General features: G+C 42.7%; 1 protein-coding gene across 1 annotated transcript; it reads left to right on the forward strand.

Moving 5' to 3' along the window:
- The first annotated feature begins 432 nt into the window (after positions 1 to 432).
- Positions 433 to 21663, forward strand: LAYN (layilin). Its single transcript, XM_034754692.1, has 9 exons — positions 433 to 514; positions 3449 to 3746; positions 7528 to 7685; positions 8182 to 8220; positions 8586 to 8669; positions 10168 to 10270; positions 12194 to 12995; positions 13491 to 13651; positions 17779 to 21663. Exons 1-7 carry the CDS (start codon positions 433 to 435, stop codon positions 12552 to 12554), a joined length of 1125 nt encoding a protein of 374 aa, XP_034610583.1. The 3' UTR covers positions 12555 to 12995; positions 13491 to 13651; positions 17779 to 21663.
- The last annotated feature ends 944 nt before the right edge of the window (positions 21664 to 22607 follow it).

Here is a 22607-nt window from a genome sequence, read left to right on the forward strand (position 1 = left end):
AAGGGGTAGAGTGTAGGTTGTAGGGGTGTCAAGGGGGCAGGGTGGAGGTTGTAGGGGTGTCTGGGGGCAGGGTGGAGGTTGCAGGGGTGTCAAGGGGCGGGGTGTACAGTGTGGGGGGGCGGGGTGGAGGTTTCAGGGGTGTAAGGGGGCGGGGTGGAGGTTGTAGGGGTGCATGTGGGAGGGGCGCGGGGTGTGTAGAGAGGCAGGGGGTGTGTAGTGGGGCGGGGGGTGAGGGTCTGGGGGCTGCACAGCGAAGCCGAGGTAGCCCTGCCGGCTTGGGCCCGTGGCCGGGCGGGGGTCAGGCCCGTGGCCGGGGAGGCGGGGCCGGCTCCGCCCCGCTCCCTCCCTCCCTCCCTCTAGCCCAGCCCGGTCCCGGAGCGACCGCTCGGCTCAGGCGGGAGATGCGGCTCCGGGAGCGCGGCGCCCGCGGCCATGGGACTGGGGCAGGCGCTGGTGGCCGCGGCCATGTGCGCCGCGGTGCTGGGCTGCGTGGGAGCGTCCCGGCTGCTGAGCGGTGAGTGGGGCCGAGGGGCGGCCGAGGGGGCGCAAGGAGCCCCGGGGGAGCGGGGAGCCCCAGGGGAGGGATACAGGGGGCGCAGGGAGCCCCGGGATACGGGCGAGAGGAGAGCAGTGAGCCCCGAGGGGTGGCGAGGCAGGAGTGGGGAGTCCCAGGGGAGGGATACAGGGGGGTGCAGGGAGCCCCAGGGGAGGGGGCGCAGGGAGCCCCGGGATACGGGCGAGGCGGGAGCAGGGAGCCCCAGAGGAGAGGTGCGGGGGAAGGGGCGCAGGGACCCCCAGTACTGGGGATTTTTCCAAGGAAAGTTAGCCTGTTCCGAGGCTAGGGCGCTGAGCGTGGCCAGGACTCGCTTCCCAGTGGGTGCAGGGGGGCTGAGAGCCCAAACGTTGCCCATCGCCCTGCAGGTCTGGGGCCGAGCGGTCCAGGGCTCTGTGCCCACGCTGCTGCAACAGCGGCAGGGCTGGGGCGGGAGAGCGTAGAGCCAGCGATTTTCCTCCTTTAAGCCAAGTGGGAAGGGAAATGCCTGTGGCTACTTTGCAACTAACATCCAGAGCATGGTGTGGTCCCTGCAAGGTTCTCTGCTTCAGAGGTACAGCCAGCCTGGGACAGACAGTGATTCCTACCCCTGGACACTGTTCCGCATAGTGATTCTCCTCAGTTATTAGAGTGTTCCCCCTCCAGTCTCCTGGGTATCTTGCTGCTCCCCCTCTCCCCGGAGGATTTTAAATGCAGCAGACCCACTCTCCCCAGTTATATTTGTCGTCCCCAGATGAATTTTCAAAAGACTGTGTATTTTCTCATTTCTATCTTGCAAAATCCCTTTTTGGGATAGAACATAATACATAGTCCTGCTATGAGTGCAGGGGACTGGACTAGATGACCTCTCGAGGTCCCTTCCAGTCCTATGATTCTATGACAGGAAGGTGGATAATTTTCAGACTTTCCAGAATGTGTAAGCAATAAAAATAGCATATCATCTTGGGATGGGGCCTAGTAAATTTTTGGTCTTTATTGATACGTGTCTATATTGCATTATATGTGTGTTCAGGAATTGCCATACTAGATGAGAGCTGATGTTTTAGAGAAAAGTGCAAGAAACTCCACAGTGGATGGGTATAGAATGACACACAGGGAGCTTGTGAGGGGAAATGAAGGGATGCTGCAGGAATCCCTGATATGTGCAGTGAGCTCAGTGTACCGAAGCTGAGAGCTGTCTGATCGCCTCCCATGTGCTGGCCTGGAAATGGGGACAGAACACAGTGGCTGGCGTGGAGACTGGACTAGTGGCAGCCCCATGACCTGCACGCTTTGGCCCTGTGCCTATTGAAGTCAGTAGGCTTTGTTGTGAAAAGGTGGGGAATTTTTATCACCTTCGTGAATAAGTTTTGGGGGGGAAAACAGAGTCTCATGCTACATTGGCTAGAACTGTGCATACAATTGTTCTCTGTTGCCTAATCAATAACATACCCTACAGTGATATCATTATTTGGACAGTTAACTTGCAGTGGCGCCTGGAAAGTGAACTACATTAAATTTTTCCTTCGCTAAAAGAAAAGGCAAGTTTGGTTGATAAGACACAGATGTTCTGCCGGTTTGTGAAAATACTTGCTTGGCATATCAAAAAGAAACCTTGTAGTTCATAACTGAAGCTCTCTCTCTGCCGCTCCGTTTTGCTTTTACCACTCTCCACAGCAGCGGACCTGGTCCTCAGGGCTGGTAGAGTATCGCTTCTTTTTCACCAGCGCTGCCTGTCTGTAAAACTATTAATGGAAAATACAGGGTTTACCTAAAGACACATTTTAAATGATGCTTTTACTGCATCCCTTGTTTTAATTTCTTTGACAAATTTTAGCAGTCACTGTAATTCCAAATATGCAAGTGAGTGGATTTAAATCTCCAAAACAGAATAGATTTAAATTCCTGTTGCACCAGTGGCCTTGGAAAAAGGTGTAGAAACACAAAAGGACAAGCATACATCACCACACTTTTTTTTAGGAGCATTGATTTACAATGCAGAAGTTTGTAACATTCTATCCTTAAATCATACTTATTTATGACTACATAATATCTGTTAACTGTTGTTTTTCTACTGTAGATTCACAAGTTGCTAAACTAAATGTATGTTGCATATTCTTACATGGTAAATATTTATTTTCAAAGCTATTTGTTTCAACAATTTAAATATTGGGAATGTTTGGTTATAAAGCATTCCAGTCCGTATTTTTTATAGTAAGTGTGTTTATTCTCCTTGATGTTCACTTTCTTTGTTTTATGCTCAAAATAAGCCAGGCTGTTACATGCATATGAGAGAGCTTGGCTCATGGCTGCAAACAGTCATTGTTTACTTCTTTAGAAGTCTGGAACATTATGCTCTGGAAAGCATATCCTGATTAACTGCAGTGAGTTCCATGAAGCTATTATGCACCTCCCAAGTGGTAAATAATTTTTGTTTCTGGACCTGTAAGCACATCTCGGGATCTGAGTGAGTTTCTAGCCAGTTAAATTATTACAAAAGAGCATGGTTGAATCCTAGTGCAGCATCTCTCTCTCTTACAATGTTAGACATATCCATTGGTTCTCTGGCACAACATTCTAGTGTGGGAATCTTCTCCCCCTCTGCAAGGAATTGCTGAGGTTTCTTCATTGCAGAGAACTCTTGGTGGGGCTGTGGATCCCAGGAACTGAGAAAACAGTGCTGCAGAGGTCAGTCTGAACTAGTGTATGAAACAAGAAAAGGTAGACAGTGCTCAATAATTCCTCAGTCATATAAAAATTAGTATTTATTTCTTTTGCCTATTTGGAGTTGGTTTATATAAACTGCCACACAATGCAAAATTCAACAAGTATTAACGGTATTTGCTTACTCTTTGTACTAATCATCAGCAGCTAATGCATGCAGTCTCTGTAATTGGCTTATTTCTATTTCTGTAGGGCAGACAGTTTGCCGGGGTGGAACTCAGCGACCGTGCTACAAAATCATTTACTTTCATGATGCTTTGCGCAGGATCAACTTTGAAGAAGCGCACCAGACATGCAGAAGAGATGGTGGGCATTTAGTCAGTATTGAATCAGGATCAGAACAGAGACTGATTGAAAAATTGATTAAGAGTCTCTTGGCTTCAGATGGAGATTTTTGGATAGGACTTAGGAGAAAAGAGGAAGACGTGGACAATAGCACAGAATGTCAGGGCCTGTATTCATGGTCTGATGGCAGTACATCCAAATTTCGGTAGGTACCTGAAGATAAAATGTTAGAAATCTATAGTTTTAAAGTCCTGGCTAAAATGCAGGGGCAGCTATATGTGTATTAAGTATGTGTAATGGAAATCTTCAGAGGCAGGTGAAGTGACACTAGTCAGATATCAGGAATGGCAATATACAAAAACCTGTAGGAGAACACTTCAACCTCCCTGGCCACACAATAGCAGATGTAAAGGTGGCCATCTTACAGCAAAAAAAACTTCAGGACCAGACTCCAAAGAGAAACTGCTGAGCTCCAGTTCATTTGCAAATTTGACACCATCAGATCAGGATTAAACAAAGACTGTGAATGGCTATCCAACTACAGAAGCAGTTTCTCCTCCCTTGGTGTTCACACCTCAACTGCTAGCAGAGCACCTCACCTTCCCTGATTGAACTAACCTCGTTCTCTCCATACTGATTTATACCTGCCTCTGGAGATTTCAGTTACTTGCATCTGAAGAAGTGAGGTTCTTACCCACGAAAGCTTATGCTCCCAATACTTCTGTTAGTCTTAAAGGTGCCATAGCACCCTCTGTTACTTTTTACAGATTCAGACTAACACGGCTACCCCTCTGATACTTGACGTCTATGTGTTTTGCCGGCCCAAGCATGGCAGTCAGGCGGCTTTTGGTGGCGCGCCTGCGGGCGGTCCGCTGGTCACGCCGATTCGGCGGCATGCCTGCGGGAGGTCCGCCGGTCCTGCAGCTTCGGCATACCCGCCACCGAATTGCCGCCAAATCTGCGGGACCGGCAGACCTCCCACAGGCACACTGCCAAAGGCAGACTGACTGCCGCCCTCACAGGGACTGGCAGGCCGCCCTCCACGGCTTGCCGCCCCAGGCACCCGCTTGCTGCGCTGGTGCCTGGAGCCACCCCTGCTAAAATGTATACAATACAGGGTAAACTGATGTTTTGAAATGAAATTCCCTAAACTTCAGGACTCCTTTTTTCCTCCTCAGTGATAGGACTTACTCTCGTTGACTGCAGCAGGAATAACTCTTATCCTTTTGAGGGAGGATGGAGCTTGAGAATTGCATTGAGTTTATCTTTGCACTACCTGATAGATCTCTTGTCTCATGGCAAGTGGAACCATAATGCTCACTGTAATTATTCCCTTATAAGATTGTGGAGAGGAGACTTCCAAGGAGTATGAGTTTTGCAGGAGATGGTTTTGATACATTAACATCTTCCAAATATGTTTGAACCAAAAATGTGTGTAGCCTCAAGTCTTGCTTAGTCCTCTTTTGATTCTGATCTTAAGTCACAGTTTTCTAGGTGAACAGCAAATCTTAAATGAGAACTCATCCTTACAAAGTTCGTATTTGCCTGAGGTAGTAATAGAGTAACATATACTCCAAATGCTGCCAGATTAATGATAGTCTTTGCAACAACATGCCAACATTGCAGTAAATTTGCTGGTTCTAATTTTGCCAACGGTGCAGTTCCTATTGAATCTTTAATTAAAGTTATTAAAAAAAAAAAATCAAAGCATGGATGCAATTCACTAATTATCCTGCACATTTTACAGCATTTACTGTGATAGAACCCATCTATTTCATTCAATAGCCCAAGTGTAATTAAATATTTTGACAACACTTAAATATATATGGCAATGTCTTAATTTGAGCTCTTCTTACTAGGAGATATGCACTGAAATAATCTGTTTCTGTAAGAGCTATGCTTTGGAAGCCACAGTAAGAAAAAGGTATTGCTCTTCCTTCCCTACTTCTTATGATGAGTTTGTTTACAGAGTGGAGGAAAAGCAGATGTTGATCTTTTCCAGCAAGCAGAGAGGAGTGCATTGTATAACTCCTTTGAGATTGAAGAAATGAGGTGAATAGTGGAGAAAGATACTCACAGTTTAGGTAACATTGAAACCAGATGACAGGAAAATCAACCATTACATGCGAACACTTGTGAGGAACTACTGGTCAAGAGACAACATATAGGTCATAAGGTCTGGGCAGTGTTTGGGGGAGCTACTAAAAGGGCAAATTCTCTGCCATCTTCTGATCTGAATTTAGACCCCAAAAAGAAAAATATGTATCAGCACTTAGCATCAGGAAAACGCACTTTGAAATGTAGTCTATTAAATGCTTTGAGGAGTAGGTTATCTGATGTGCTTACTTATTCTACACTGAGTTACACACAACCTGTTACGGATGTGCTGGGAAAAATATTAGTTGCTCATGAAATCGGAAAGTGTCTTCTGGCATCATGGAAAACTTGCTTAATATAACATTTCCTTCCTCCGGAATTATCCAAGACAAGCTGTTCACCTCTGCCCCATTGCTTGAGCTTTTGCTTCCCCCACGTCTCAATGGCACAATTTAAAAGTGAAGTCTGAACCTCACTTCTGAATCTCTCAGCTTTTCTCAGTTTGCCATGCATCCTCATCACTTAGGGAAGGGAAAGCAAATCAGGATTTGAGATCACACTCTTTGGGACTCTATCAGATAGGTAGCTTAGATAACAGCCTATAACAAATCTCCAAGAAATGGTTCTCTCTTTATGTTTTAAGGACAGTTAGGGTTGTGGAACACTAATAAGATGCTCAACCATAAGTAAGGCTGGATGAGATGCATCTGCTTTTAGTGCTGTTTTCTAGGACACTTAAGTGCAATAGCATAATATTTTCCCCTGTGGTCCAAATACTGGGAAAGTTGGTTATGGAGGTATGGGGCCAGATTCCCTGCTGTTACAAATGGGCATAGCTCAGTTGACTTCCATTGAGGGAGCCATGCCAATTTGTACCAAAGGATCTGGCCAAAGATGCTAATGAGTAATACTATTTTAAAAGAGGAAAAAAATACATCCCACGTAAATTTACCATTTTTATTGGATCTGAGCTTTTTCTTTGTAAAGAGACTCACAATCCAAAGAGCAAAATCGCATGCAGTATAAATGTATGTAAAAAGAATATCTTATAATGATTACAAGATTGGTTGGACATTTATCTGATAGTTTCCCTTTTGAAATATTCTGGTATAGCTAGAATTATTTATAATTGATATATGACAGTGTTAAATAGTAAGGAAATATTTCCTATATTCTTCTTAGAAAGGTCCGTGCATTTTCCAGTGGTAATGTTTTGCTCTTACTGGAAAAAACATCACCTGTAAGGCAGTTCCTTTCATTTTAGTACACTTCTGCCTAGAGCAAAGCAGATTTCCCTTAAACATTTTTCATTATCTTATAAAATGGATAAATGGTTGCAGGCAATGGAGTTTGAGACCAGTGAATGTAGGTTATTTTTAACCTGAAAATAAGTAAAGTAAGTCAGAGTTCACCTCAAAGGAGATGAAGGGGGTGAGGTGGTAAACCCTCATTTAAATCCAATGGGAATTGGGTACCTAACTTCCGTAAGGTCCTTTGACAGCCCCAATATGGAATCCCTTATCTTCCAGTTCTGTGAGTCTTCCGAATAGGAAATACTGTTTGTAATGTGCACAAAAGACTTAGAAATTAGGTTGAGATCAAACTTCTTTTCATTTTTCTGTAAATGGGATTTATTGTCAAGAGTTTCTCCATGAGACCGCCATCTTGTGAAAATCGGAAAAAACAAAAATGTGAAAATAAACTACTGATAACTGAATTAGTGGGAGCACCGTGTGCATCTAGCTGATGAGAGGATACAAGTTGAATCGTGTTCAGCATTAGTTCTGTTGTCACTGATGTTTGGAATCCTGTGCTATATTCCAAGTCTGAGCTTCTGCAATATCAGGGGAAATGCATCGCCTGATGTGGTGGTTGGTTTATTTTTCTAGGAATTGGTATACAGATGAGCCTTCCTGCGGGAGTGAGATCTGCGTTGTGATGTACCACCAGCCCTCTGCCCCGGCAGGTGTCGGAGGTTCCTATATGTTTCAGTGGAATGATGACAGATGCAACATGAAAAATAACTTCATTTGCAAATATTCTCTTGGTAATGAGTTACTCTGTATCATGTAAAAATGATTGTACTCTAATCCACAGGGGGGTGTATTACTAGTCAGGTGTCACACGTCTGGCTAGTTAGAGGCAAACCATGTATCACCTGTGCTGGGAAACAATTGGTAGAAGGCAGACATGCATTTAAATGGATAAAAGTCCTGTGAACAGATGGGACACTTCCCAGTTCTCAAAGGGTATTTAGGCTCCTAATTTCCACTGAACACAATGGAAGTTAGGAACCTAATACCTTTGAGGATCTGGGCTGCTGTACTGAATGTCCCTGGCTAGGTACTTTGCAAAATGTATGAACCGACTGGCTTGGAAGCTCTCCTTTTTAAAAAGTCTTTTTAAAAAGTTCAGAATCTGAAATGGGTCCTAAAGGGGAGAGGGAGGATGCTGTTGTGAGGGCGAATGCCAGCTTCTCTCACTATATGTATTTGACATGGTCAAATGCATAAGGAAATTTAGTTTGTGCTTCTTTCTTTTAGAAAAACCAACTGCTGTCCCAGAAGAGAACTCCCAAGTGGGTGAGTTACAGACAAGTGTTTGATTTGCTGATATGGTAATTTTTGGTAAAAATATTCCTAGAGGATCTTTACATTTACCTGAAGTAATTAAAATTGACCAAAGAAGTTGCCCCTCAGTTAGCATTCCCTTCTGTTTATCTCAAACCCAAGGTCCAGCAACCAGGTCTGACGTGGTCTTGCTGCCCAATCTGGAGTCCACCACTATGTTATGGAGCTCTGAGCAAAAGAGAATGAGATCAAAACACACTGTGTATCTGGCAGTGTCCTAAATCCCTTATTTTTGTCTCATTTTTAATTACTCTCTGGAGTTCATTCAATGTTTAACCCATATCTATTAATATTAACCAGTCACTTTTCCCCCCCAGATGTTGTCACGGGGTCCTGGAAGCCAACATTCCCAGAAGAACGCATTAAGGAAGATGCCAATGAAACCGTTAAAGAACCCAAAGGTACAGAGCACATACAACAGCTAGCCATTACCCTCTGCCGCTATGCAGACCTGCTGCTTCCACTGGCCTCAGTGTGGTTGCAATTGCTCAGCACCTCTGAATATTGACAGGTTTCAGAGTAGCAGCCGTGTTAGTCTGTATCCACAAAAAGAACAGGAGTACTTGTGGCACCTTAGAGACTAACAAATTTATTAGAGCATAAGCTTTCGTGGACTACAGCCCACTTCTTTGGATGCATCCATGAAAGCTTATGCTCTAATAAATTTGTTAGTCTCTAAGGTGCCACAAGTACTCCTGTTCTTTTTTTCTGAATATTGAGCCTCTCATGGTATGCATACACAGCAAAAGCATGCACAAACCAGCCGGCTTGAGCTAGCTTGAATCCAGCTAGCGTGGGTAACAGTAGCAGTGCAGACAGCACAGAGTGAGCTTCAGCGGAGGTCATACAAGCCCCTCATGGACCCTGGGTACATACTTGGCTCTGAAGCCCATGCTGTGCTGTCTTCACTGCTATTGTTACTTGCAATAGCTGCATTCAAGCCTGCTCGGGTAGGCACAGCTCTTGCTGTGTAGACAGATCTTGTTCTCTGACTGTCTATGAATTTAGAAGCCTAAATGTAGGTACTCATGTTTGATAGTTTTGCTTTGAATCTTTACAATTACAAAACTAAATTGGTTGTTTTGGCTATCAAATGATCAGATGTGAAAACGCTACCTCGAATTAATGGTCTTGCATTTCAGTGATGCACATTTGAAATGTCAAAGACATTAACTTGTTGTTACCACACTGACTTTTTTCCTTGTATAGATAAAGGGACTTGCATAGTCCCCATGCCTTTATCTGTGTGAGGAAAGAAATCTAATGAAGATAGGGAGGAGGAAATGTACCACTCAGTCATTAAATAATTCCCACTTAAAATCCTTATGATGGTTGTTTATAAGACTTTCAAAAGACAACACATCTCATTAGCTTTTTCCATTATTACTTTCACATGAATAGATTGAGAAAATGTCAAATAAACGTTAGGAAAGTTACATTTTTTTGTTTAGATCCTGCCATTTCTTATATTTTGTCAGACAGATCCTACTGAAATGCAGATTATCCCACATCCTCGTCCTGAGGGATTTATTATACTGGCCATGATTGGAGATTGGTCCTTCTAGTCCAGTATCCACTAGTTTGATCCAGTCAGGGAATTCCTATATTCCACCATCCATGGAGGATGGGAAAATTAGGGTTACTATATATAGAGCCCCAAACTAGGAGATTCAAGAGCACAGTTTGGTCTGATCTGCTGAGCTAGGCTAGAGGATTATTCTGTACTTGACGTGTTGGCATTGAGAGTGGGGTAGCTGCTAATACATTACAAATAGGACTGAAGGAAACCTTTTATTATTATTATTATTTGGCAGTACTACCTTTCACGGGAATAATTTGTGCATGCAAAATAAATTTTAAAATGGATAACAGTTGGAATTTCATATTTTTCTCCCCCAGAACCTGTTTTGAGTCTTGTCTACATCTTAATTCCCAGCATCCCTCTGCTCCTTCTCCTGGTGGTCGTTACAGCCATCTTCTGTTTTTGGCTTTTTGCAAAGAGGCAAGTGGCATAATTGTGCAAAGAGGGAACCTTTGTATCTCATCACGCTGAAGAACCCTTTAGCTCCAGGATTAATTAGTTTCAGAATTTTCAACTGAACCCCATAAAATGCACTAGAGAGAATTTGAGTATATATGTCCTGTCTAGTACATTTCTAAAAAGCAGTATGTGCATGTTGAAGGTGACAGACTTTGTGTAGAGTAAGTTCTTTAATAAACCATGTTATGCTATTTTATTAATTGTGTGACATACAATAATTGTGGAATAGCATAAAATAAGGTGATTGATTTGAAGTGTTAGATTTATTAAAAGGGAAAAGAAGATGTAATGCAAAACTGACTGATTGGGAACTCCCCTCCATAAATACCAAATAATGTTGGCTCAAGTTTTCTAACGTTTTGTCCTTCTAACCTTTTGTTTTCCCAGCTCTCCTCCTCACTTTCCTATACATGCAAACAATCTAACTCTACCATCAGCATTGCTTACCTTTAAATCACGATTAGGACTGTGTTTAAATTAAAACTTTTTTAGAAACTAGTTTCAGGACTTCAAAAAAGACCCCTACTGTTGTCTCAGCTGCATTCTTGAATGAGATGAGAACAGCTACTCTAGTATTGAAGTAATAACTGGCGACACAAGAGGCCTAATGTATGTAATAGTATAACTTGTACTGTAATTGTATTGACTCAGCCCCTGCCCTCTAAGAGTTGATGCCAAGCTATTCTTTGTTTAGAAGCAGGGGTCTTTAGTTCACTAGTTTGAATGTAGGGCCAAGTTGGTAGTGAATTAAAGTTACCATCTGCGTGTTTGTTTGGCCTATGTAAAATGCCATCTTCCTAGTGGACAGGTGAGATCACATGACCAAAAACAGTATAATTAGTACTCATGTTGGCACTTTCAGCAGATGCTAAGGAGTGAATGAACCCTGGAGACCAAACTTCCTTTTTAGCCCCAGAGATGATCCTTGCAAGTCAGGGTAGATGGAAGTTGTCAAGATGCAAGTGTGGGCAAAACGTGCAGTAACACTGCCGATGGTGCAGCTGGAACTCTGACATTTCACCAGCAATAAAGTCAATTCACCCCAAAAGACCCTGTTTCAAATATTTGTCTACTGACACAGTGAAAAGATATTGGCTTTGGAGCAAAAGCAGAAGGGAGGAGGAGAAGGAGAGTGCTTGCCAAACACTAACTGGGAGATTGTTCCAAGTGTAAGGGCGGCATGATAGAAGGAGCAAAGTCGGGAGCGGGAAAGGGAGACAGAGGAGGGAGCAGTAGTTTGTATAGCTCCTATTATTCATGGCTCTTAAATGGCTCTATAAACATGAATGAAGCTGCTGTTATACAAGTCTGAGATCATTTAAACACTCTGGAGGAGGAATATGTGGCATTCAGGCCCATTGCCAGATCAGACCACTAGAGACTTCCTACATTTTTTTTGTTTGTTTGTTTGTTTTGGAGGAATGAGAGGATGAATAATTACAGCACAAACACTTCAGCACCCTGGCCAGCACCCAGTTGCTGTAATACCTATGGGCACCAGATGGGTTAATATGGGCAGCAGTCCTCCTGCCTGTTGGTAGGACAGGTGTGGATCCAGAATAGGATACCATTTTGTGAGGGCTGGAAGCTGATTCCTCAGAGATCTCGTTCTCTGTTGCTCCCTGAATTTGAAGTCCGGATTAGTATATCGCACAAGCGTAGTACAATAGTGAAATGGTATGGCATGACAACGCCAGTAATGTTGTTGCATTCACGTGTCCAACTACAACTAATAATTAAAGTACATAGTTCTGAATCTAGGCTATTAATGGCCGTTTTCCAGAAATGCTGTCATTAGGCCTCTTGTTAGAGAGATGCAATGTCGGACTGTGCTTATGAAAAAGAACAGACAAGAAATTCAGTGTCTCCTCTTTCTCACTTAAGGAAACGAGAGCACATGGAGGCGAGTCCAAAGGAACAAGATGCCTGGATCTCCCCCCATAGGAAGAACAGTCCCAATTTGGAGATTTACAATGTAATTAAAAAACAAATGGAGGCAGATCTGGCTGGGACCAGGCCAGATATTAAGAATTCTTCCTTCCGAACCCCTTCCGGAGACCACACGTCTGACAACTTCTCCGGAGATTACGACAACGTGGCTGTGAATGCTACAGAGAGCGGTTTTTTGACATTGGCTAGTACTGAAAGTGGCTTTGTGACCAATGAGATCTATGAGCTGTGCAATGATCGGATGGGACAAAGCAAGGAGTCGGCCTGGGTGGAAAACGAAATCTATGGATATTAAGGAAACTGGAAACACTTGGATGTGGGTGACGTAGCAAATAAAAACACGAGTAGTCCCCCACACATCATATTTAACGGTAACACAAAAATTATGTGTGTGGCAGTGCATAGTGGTTTCAGATCACCTCTGTGCTCATTCATTTTTTTTAAAGGCTATGTTATTTGAAGAGTTGAACACAACAGAATGTATTTAGCTTGCCTTGCTTCAAACCCCTGTTCAATACTGGGAATGATCTGTCTTGGTCTTGGTTCTTTTTTTCTGTTGGAACTACAATATTTTCTGAGCTCTGGACATGAAAATATTTCTACGTCTTTGCAACTAAAAATCAGTCCAAGTTCCAAATTCTTTTGTTTTGTTAACGGACCTCATCCACATGGATGTTTTTAAGTCGTACGCAGGCCATCCTTGCTTTCTCCTAGCTGCACTGGAGAATGGTGACAGGTTGGTCATTTGTTTCCATCTCAAACCATGTTTTAGTTACATAGATTCCCTCACCAGCTGGTTTGTAGTGTTGCCAGTCAGGCGCTTCATTAGGGATTGGCAGTGTAGCCCATGGTCCTTTCCCTCCTTCCTAGTCCCACTCGCCATGCAGGGTTTCTCAGAGACTTTAAATGATCTCATTAAATGATCTCTATTTATTTAATAATTTTTATTAAAAGAACCAAATAGACAAACGATTTCAAAAATCTCAGCAGATGTGTGGGTGTTGTATGACTGATCATTTTGCCTCACTTATTCTCCTGGCAAGAGAATGGCAAAGCAGTGACACAAGCAGCACCTTCTCAGTGGTGTGTAGGAGGGAAAGGGCCATTGCAAAGTATTTTTAAATAGCCTCAGAAGTTGCTGCAATCTGATGGGCTTCTATGTTGGTTTTGCTCTCCAGAGTTATGCTAATATGCCTCAGTGACAAGTTAAATATTGGTTACTTTATTATAGAGTAAATAGCCAATTACTGACTGATGGATTGTAGATTTTTCCCCACCCCCCTCTCATGCTCGTGAGCTGTACTGGATGCTATGAAGATGGATAAATGGCTCCTCTGACCGCAGACTGATGACATGTTGCTAATCTCAGCACGGATGGGATTATTAAAAAAGGTGAGTGAATGTTACTGGATTAAAAATATCATTTTGAAGTGTCAAGTAACATATCACTATCATCAGTTACAATAAAAGCTCTGTTGACTCATTGCCCCAGGGACGTCCGCTACCCCAACATCTGATTAGAAGTAATGTCAGGATAAGGTAGTGCATAGATCATGGATTTGCCTCTCAGTTGAGCGGGAATGATGTTGATCTACTTTTTTAAAACTTAGTTTTTGAGACGCTCTTCATGAAACCACATTGGACGCTGCTTGTTTCCCTGCATTTTTTGAAGGGGGTTGGACGAATTGTAGCTTCTGTACCTTAATTTGGTGCCTTAAGATTTCCCAGCCTTTTTCTGCACTGTGAATTTTAATACTTCCTCTCATCACACCTTAGTTAATGGATTTCTGAATTCCTCCAAATCTGCTTTGTACCGGTTGTATTCCCTTTCCTTTCCCTTTCTATACTGATTATTAATACGAAGTTTCCCTACTCTCACATCTTCAATCATACGCTGACCTCATGTTGAAGTTGTTCCACCAACATCTCTCTTCTGGTTAGACTATCTACTGATTCTGAATTTGTCCTCTGCCTCCTACCTAGACACAGGGCCAGCCCCAGGGTTTTTGCCGCCCCAAGCGGAGGAAAAAAAAAGAAGTCGCGATCGGCAGCAGCTCAGCCGCGCTGCTTTCTTCTTCGGCGGCAATTCGGCGGCAGGTCCTTCACTCCGAGAGGGTCCGAGGGACCTGTTGCCGAAGAGTCGGACGTGCCGCCACTTCCCCTTGGCCGCCCTAAGCAACTGCTTGCTAAGCCAGTGCCTGGAGCCAGCCCTGCGTAGACATAATGAAGGATCAGTCGTCACAATTTTATGATCTTTGACATTAATTTAGAGTATAAACTTAACATTTAATATCCACAAGTAGCCGTTTGGTCCAATAGAATTTCATGTGGTCAAGAAAAGAGGGCTGCAGCCATGACATGGTCACTTTCATTTTAAAGTTATCTGTATGTATGGCATCTATTATTTTATTAGATGCTCTCATGCCTTGTGACACTGAGACAATCCAGTCTTTCCACCTCCATCTGTCTAATGGCATGTTTCTTGCTCCATTATAGTCTGGCTCCATGACAGTGGCATCTTTCTGCATGATTTTCTTATGTCATTTGTTGTCCATCTCTTTTCTGTCTTCCACCAAGTGGTATCCAATCAAGGGTTGGCTAGGAATACGGTTTTTTGACATCCATACATGTCCAAACCACTTCAGCCTTCTTTCTCAAATCATTGTCTCTACAGTCTGCTGGTCAGTCCTTTGTAACACATCCGTGTTGGTTAGTTTATCCCCCAGCGGATTCCAAAAATTCTTTGCGGGCATTTCTGATGCTATGCATTAAGTTTTCTGTTATGAGTTTCTAGCATCTGCCAAGTTTTAGAAGCATATAACAATGTGGGTATCACAATGGCATTGCATAGCTTTCTATTGGTTCTTGTGGGAATCTCCTTTTTTTCCCCAGATGTTTGCCAGCCTCGGAAAGCTTCATTTGCGTTTCTAGTTCTTGCTTCCAACTCCTTATGGAATAGACCATCAGTACTAGTTCTGCTTCCAAGATGTAAAGACTCATTAATGATGCCATATTCTTCACTATCAATCACTCAGTTATGCATCATCATTGCTCACTCCTCTTTCAGTGGTAATGACTTCCGTTTTCTTTTGGCTGATTCTTAATTCTGCTTTGGCAGCCTCACGTTTGACATTGGTAGTAGTCTTTTTCATAGCCCCTTCATGTGTGTCCAGCAGAACAATGTCATATGGAAAGTTGAGCTGTTGCAAATTTTCCTCTATTCCATATAATTCCTATATTATGTCTTCCTTTTTTGCTTTTCACATTGCATAATCTATCAAATGCAGAAGAGGACAGGTGATAAGATGTATCTCTGTCGCACCCCAGTGGTGGTATCAAACCAGTTCGTCTCTTCACCTCCTGTCCTTCCTGAACCTTCATATACAGCATCTTAGCCGGTCATGCTATCTAGGAGGCTCATATTGTCACAAGATCTTCCACAGTGACTCTGAATGCAGTGAAAACTTTGGTGAAATTGATTATGTTTAAGACTAATCTTCTCTGGTAAGCAAGCCCTTTCTTAATCATTCATCTCAAAGTAAAGATGTGGTCTAAAGCCTTTGTGGTCTTTTTGGTCTAAAGCCTGCGTGCTTAGCATGCAGTTTTTCATCTGTGACCAGTTTGATTCCATTCAGTAGTACACTAGACAACACTCTTCTGTGTACTTAAAGCGGTGTTATTCCTCACCAGTTGTTGGTTTCCTGCTTTGGTAATTTACAGATCACATCTTTCTTCCACTTCTCTGGGCAGAATTCCTTCTCCTAAATTATTTTTAAAAGTTTATGTATTTCATGTAGTACCACTTCCTCCCCACTTGAAGCATGTCAGCAGTGATCTTATCTTGACCAGGAGTTTTGCCGTTTTTAAGCTGCTTAATTGCTTCCTCTATTTCTGCTTCTGAAATTTCTAGCAGAGAGAGATTTAATTCTTCACTTTCTTCTACACATGCATTGATTGGAGTGATTGGCTGGGGTTGGCTGAGTATTTCATTCAAATGTTCTCGCCATCATTCCATTTGTTTTGCTTCTGTTGTTAACAATCTTCCATCTTTGACTCTTATGAACCATTGTGACTCTGGAACCAGGATGATCACTGCTTGCACACCTGGAATGGTTTCTAAGTGGCCTCTCACAGATGCTTCTCTCGCTTTTTTTTGTCAAGCCATTCTCTTACCTTTCCAATATAATTTTCTTTACTTCTTTATCTTTCTCTACAGATCCCCATTCCGCATGTGTTCTTTTTGTCATGTCATCTGTCCTTGCCTCTTTTTTTAAGCCTTTACTTTTTTCAGTCAATTTTCAAGTGAGTGGCTGTATCTGCTCTTCTTTCCTCGATTGATCCTCTTGGTCCAAGTGAAGTTATGGCAGTTTCCCAGCATACATCTCTGAAGCAAGGCCATTGTTCCTTTTATCATCATTCATTACTCACCATTGTTGGAATCTGTTGGAGAGCTAGATTTAAAGTCTCTCCTGATTCCCAGATCAGACAGGTATCAGAGGGGTAGCCGTTTTAGTCTGAATCTGTAAAAAGCAACTGAGAGTCCTGTGGCACCTTTAAGACTAACAGAAGTATTGGGAGCATAAGCTTTCGTGGGTAAGAACCTCACTTCTTCAGATGCTTATGCTCCCAATACTTCTGTTAGTCTTAAAGGTGCCACAGGACCCTCTGTTCCAGATCAGACAGTTTCTTCACATCAAATTCCATTTCTTTTCTTCTTAGCCTGTCTTTTTAGCTTTATTCTGTTCCGGTGACAAGATAGTAGTTGCTTCCTATATCAGCGCTTGTTTTGTGTATCCAGCAGCAGTGTGTTTCAGTTGCTTCTCAGTAATTCATTCATTTGACTTCCATGTTAGTTTGTGTTTCCTGCGATGAGGGAAAAGTGAACCCCAGGTGCACAGGTTATACATATTACACAGCTAAGTAAATCTTTCACCGTTGTCCATCTGCCCCTCAGTGACGTATTTGCACATGCAATACTTGTATCCCAAGTTGTCATTACCCACTTGGGCATTGGTATCATCCATAACCAGAATGACAACATAAGCATGGACCTAATTGAGTACCTTTTGCAACTTAGTGTAGAATGCATCTTTTACATGTTCATTGGTAGGTGATCAATGATAGTTCCTCCCATCAGAGATTGAAGACTGGATTCTCATTTTCGCTGAAGCCCACTTACATAACCATGGCTGTATAAAGGAGCCTTAAAGTGGACATAAGTTACAGTTACGCTCATTTTAATGCTCCGTTACTTGGCTGTATTGTAACTGAGAATCTGACCCAAGACCTCTTTCTAGTTATGCTAATGTTGCATGTTGGTATATAACTAAATATGAACTCAGGTGAAACCAGAATTAGCCAGTCTGATACTGAAAGCTGGGAGCATGTGAGTGAGGTGAAACAATGCCTATTACTTATGGGAACAAATTCACTGTTTGTTTGAATCCTGGGTTGGTGGGAGAGGTGTTTCCACACTCAGTTTCTTATCCTTATCGCTGTTTGTTTCTCTTTATTTGTAGCACATTTAATAGAGTTTCTAAGCCAGCTAGGAGAAGTGCAGAGTACACCCAAGCCATGGAGATGGTATGAAGGAAGCTGCCAAACATCTACGCAAGTGACCCTCCGCTGGAGTTTGTATCTAAATCCCCAATAACCCACAAGTATTTAGATTGGAGCAACAGTGTGATTGTAAGGGATGTGCCGGCAGCTCTGTGGTTGAATTAAGTTCCTGCTTTATCGACTAGTGAATGCATTAAGATTACAATTAATTTTTGAGCTGTTGATACACAAGTATGAGGCTTTTGTTACCATGTGAAGTCTAGGACATGGGCTGTGAGATGAACTGAATCTATCTTAGTTAAGCCTTTTGAAGCACAATACAAGATTTAAGACAGCCCTCCGATCAAAGATTCAGGATTATATATTGGAAATGAAGGTGAGCATTGGTCTGGGCATCTTTCTTGCCCCTTCTCTCCAGTATTTTATCCCATTTAGTCTCTTTTCTATCTGAGAGGATAATGTCAGATATCGCAGACAATGTGGAAAGGAGACTGAAATAAGTGTGTGACTGGCAATTTCTTTATACTGTACTTGTCTGGCTCCTGATTGCATGGAGAGGTGCCCAGAGTTGCCTTGAGCCACCTGAAATGAGTTTGAACACCACAAAACTTTCCTAGAAAAGACCAAAACCAAGATGGACAACGTGCAAACTCTGTGGATCTGCCAATGGCCATGTATTCTTTGAGAACTGGATGCCTGTGACTTTGTACTTTAATACTACCAAAGAGCCCCTTGTCACGCATTGAAAAGGCAATTGAGGGATTGTGATGAGGAAGCTATGAATCAAAAAGTGACCAAGGAAGTACTCTCATTTCCTATGTATCCGACAACTGACACAGTTAAATCTGACTTACTCCATAATGGCAACAAGCTAGTTTCAGTCCTGATGCAAGTTCTGCTGCACAAGCGTGAGCTGTGTGGCTCGAAGCTTGTGTCACTCACCACCAGGTGTTGTCCCAATAAAAGATATTACCTCACCCACCTATGGTAAGCCAAGAGAGAGGCATTTCCCAAACACAAGCTAATTTATCCCCACGAAGCTTTACCATGCTAACCTATCCAGTACAGCAAGCCTAGCTGTATCTGTTCTGGGATGCTGACAAGCTCTTAAGCGAGATGTGGCGGGGAGGAGTGGAATCAGAATCTGAACTCAGGAGAGAGCAGCACTGATGACTTGGGGTTTACTATTATCTTGATGATCAATAGAGCTTTCTAATGCCTGTGTTTTGCTTGTTTGTATGCAGTCCTTTGAATGTTTGGATTATGGTAATCACGGCTTTGTGTGCTCTACGGGAAGCTTGATATAAATCATGTGGCAAGGTTCCTGCACTGCACAGTGCAGCAGACTGGAGCTCCGGTGTCCGCTTCAGATAAGTGTAAAAATGGAGATTCGTATTTAACTAGGTACAAAAATGAATACACTTATGGCAGGTTTCCCTTAGCTTTTGAATATTAAATGCCATTTATTTTATGCTGGCCTTACATTTCATGCTCTGTATGATGCAGAATGTGTAGTGGGGTTTTTGGTTTTGGTTTTGAATGCCTAGCTAATCTTTTTGAGCTGGCAGGAGGAAGCTGGAGGTTATTGTGGCTGCATAGGCATTTAGGAAGGTGTGGGAGGAAGCTTGGGTTTGTGAGATAAGCACACTAACTGGATGCAAAAATGAGGATCATCTGTGAAATATATTAATGTTGACACTGAAATTTGCATCATTAACATATAAGGTTAATACCCCATTGAAATGAATTGAGGGACAGTTCACGCCTAAGCTTTTGCTTCAGGCTGTCCGCAAACTCAGGCAGATAACCTTGCATTGATTTGCATTTGGTTCACATTTGGAAAGTTTTTTGCACACCACCCTCAGAGCTTGAGACATTCTTTTTAAGTGTACGCTTGGGTTGTGGCTCACAATTTTGCAGCAAGGGGTAGATTTTGAGGTAAATTCTGTGGCGGTGGAAGGAGGAAATGTGGTCTTGACAAACAGCAATGTGTCTTCTAGAACCTGTTTACAGAATTCTTGTACCCGTTTCGTCCTGCTAATAACACTTCTGCTGTGAATATGTTCATTGGGTTGGATTCTGAAATGTATAGCAGCTTGCTGGGAACTGTTATGTCCATTCTTGTCCAAGTTTATCCAGAGCTGGCTGCACCAGTCTGGGATTAGACAGTTGTGATCTATCTGTTCCTGCATGCTCTGATGTCCCGTCATGGAAGGTTAACATGCTTGTTTTTATGTTCTCCTGTTGAATGTGTCCAGTTCCTGAGAGATCCCACTGCATTTTGTATTGTCTACACTTACACTAATTCCGGTCTGATTCTGGAGTTGCTCTCAAACAGGGCTTGTTTCCTAAAACTGGGATTTTGCCTGAACATATCTCACTGGTCTGAAAATGAACTGGGAGTGTTGAATAGCAGAGTGCCAGATACTTGGTGTCTATTTTAAAGGAGAGGAAGGCTGGTCCAGTGTTTAGGACACTATCCTGGGACACCTGGGTTCAGTTCTGTACTCTGCCACAGTCTGACCATGGGCATGTTACTCAGCTTCTCTTTCGCTCCATTCCCCATCTGTATAATGGGGATAATAGCACTGCCCTACCTCACAGGGGTGTTGTGAGGATAAATACATTAAAGATGATGAGCTGCTCAGAAACGATGGTAATGGGGGCCAGATAATTACTTAATATTTTAATTCTCTTGTCCACACAGACCTTTAGAACATCTTGGAAGCTTATTGAAGATAAGCTGTTACATAAGGATTTGGAAGAGTATTTGACTCAGTATGTGGTTTGGTTGAGCACTTTTGGTGCCCGACACTGAGTACAGCAAGTGATGCTGCTTATTTATTTGGCTTTTGTTCATCCTTTTCAAAATTTAATTAAAAAAAATATATAAATTCCATTAAAGCCAAGGCCTGCCCTTCTATACTGGTGGTAATAATACCACCTAGCTCTCATACAGCACTTTCCATCCATAGATTTCAGTGTCCTGCTCTCTGCCACAGGAGCTTTGCTTAATCAAGTTCCTGACTTCTAAACACAGAAGAATCTGGACTATAGAGCAGGCAGGAAGTACCACTTACCATAATCCACAAAGTGATGGCCAGTGGATGTAGTTAGGCTCTAGTCTAAAATAGAGCTCCCGCCTGCCCTTTTCAGTGTCTCTTAGGTGAGAGCTATTTAATAGTCTGCACTTGCCAAGGGTTTCCCTGCAACTGTTGATTTCTCAGAGGAGCATTCCTAATTAAGAGTCTGCACCAGTGTCCCAGGGAGAGGCTTTCATTGGTCTGGTGAGATTCAATAATAAAAAAAAAAAAAAAATCCCATTTTTTATATGTGTACACCATACTCTGCAGAAGATGCAATGTGACAATCAAATGCCAGTTTTCTGGCATAGAAGAGCTTTATCTAAAGGCATATTGGCTATAATACAGAACTGTACAAAACAAGTAGGATGGAGCAGCACAGAGGCCATTGTGTGATCACTAAAGCCAAAACACTTCAGAATAATTTCACCTAATTGGGAAAACCACACCTGCTTTAAACTCTGCTTCCACTAAGAAGCCTCTAAGGAGCCTCTAGCCTTCAGGTTATCGATCCATCCGTTTTCTCTCTGATTAGAAATCAGGCAGGGGAGGGAGAGTGACACCGTGAGTGAAACAAGTCAGGAAGAGAGGTAGATGCAGACATATACTGCTCCACGGGTGAGTCTCTCTGGTCATAAGAGGAAATCTAAATAACTCATGCGCTACGTTCTGCAGCCAAACAAGACTGGCTCTGAAGCATCTGAAATGTCAGTAGCTACTGACAGAGAGTTCATGCAACATTTATTTTTTCCTGTTGCACTTAAAAAAATAAATAAATAAATAAATCATGAGATTGAAGCAAAACCAGTTCGCAGAAGCCACCAGGAAACACAAATGCGTCAAAGGCTTTGGCAGAAGGTGTTTATATGGGAGTGAAACAACAACAGAAGTGAGTGCAGGACGTTGCTGTGAGTTGAATCTGCCGATATAAACATTCAGGGAGCCAGCTCTGGAGCTGTATGCCACCCATCATATTCATTGCAAACATTAAAATATTTGTAAGTTGCTATAGCTGTTTGTCTGTTCATAAGTATTACAGGTTGGGTTGATAGAGACATAGGGCCTGTCTTGGATACCTGGCAGTCTGGGAGAGTGCCTACCAACCAGGATTTGGTGGCCTGCCATTGACTTTAGTGGTGCAAGTTCAAGCCTCTGAGAGCAGTCCTTGCCAGAAAATGGCCACTGCCTACCAAGGAAATGATAACCTGCCAGCTGGTTACCAGTGGGGATAATGCTAGGCAATAGCTGTTGATTGGCACTAGGAAAGGGGTATCCACTGACTGGTGCTGGCTAGCTTCCTGGGATTCATTACATTAATTAGTGCATTTGAGTAAGCAGCTGTGTATGTGTATTTATTTTTATCCTTCAAATCTTGTTCTAGTCTGTTTTTAGGCAGGCTATAAGCATCTCTGAGTCCTTGGAAAAACAAGAAACGAGAGCAAAAAGCTCAAGCAAAATATTCAAACTTAGGTGTGTAACCTCTTACATCCATATTTTGGTAACTAAATGAGTGCCCTTGTTGTTAGAGGTGCTGACCACCTGCAGCTCTCGTTGAAGTCAGTGAAAGCCTGCCACGCGTGTTCGAGCACCTCTGAAGGTCAGGCCAGGTATTTAGAGGCTGAAATATGGTTGTAAATGGTTAATTTTAGTAAACTAATTTGGAAAAGTTTTGCCTATTAAAGCTCCCAAGGTTCACTTCTTTATCT

Source organism: Trachemys scripta, chromosome 21 (assembly GCF_013100865.1).
Source record: "Trachemys scripta elegans isolate TJP31775 chromosome 21, CAS_Tse_1.0, whole genome shotgun sequence".
Classification (NCBI taxonomy): Eukaryota; Metazoa; Chordata; order Testudines; family Emydidae; genus Trachemys; species Trachemys scripta.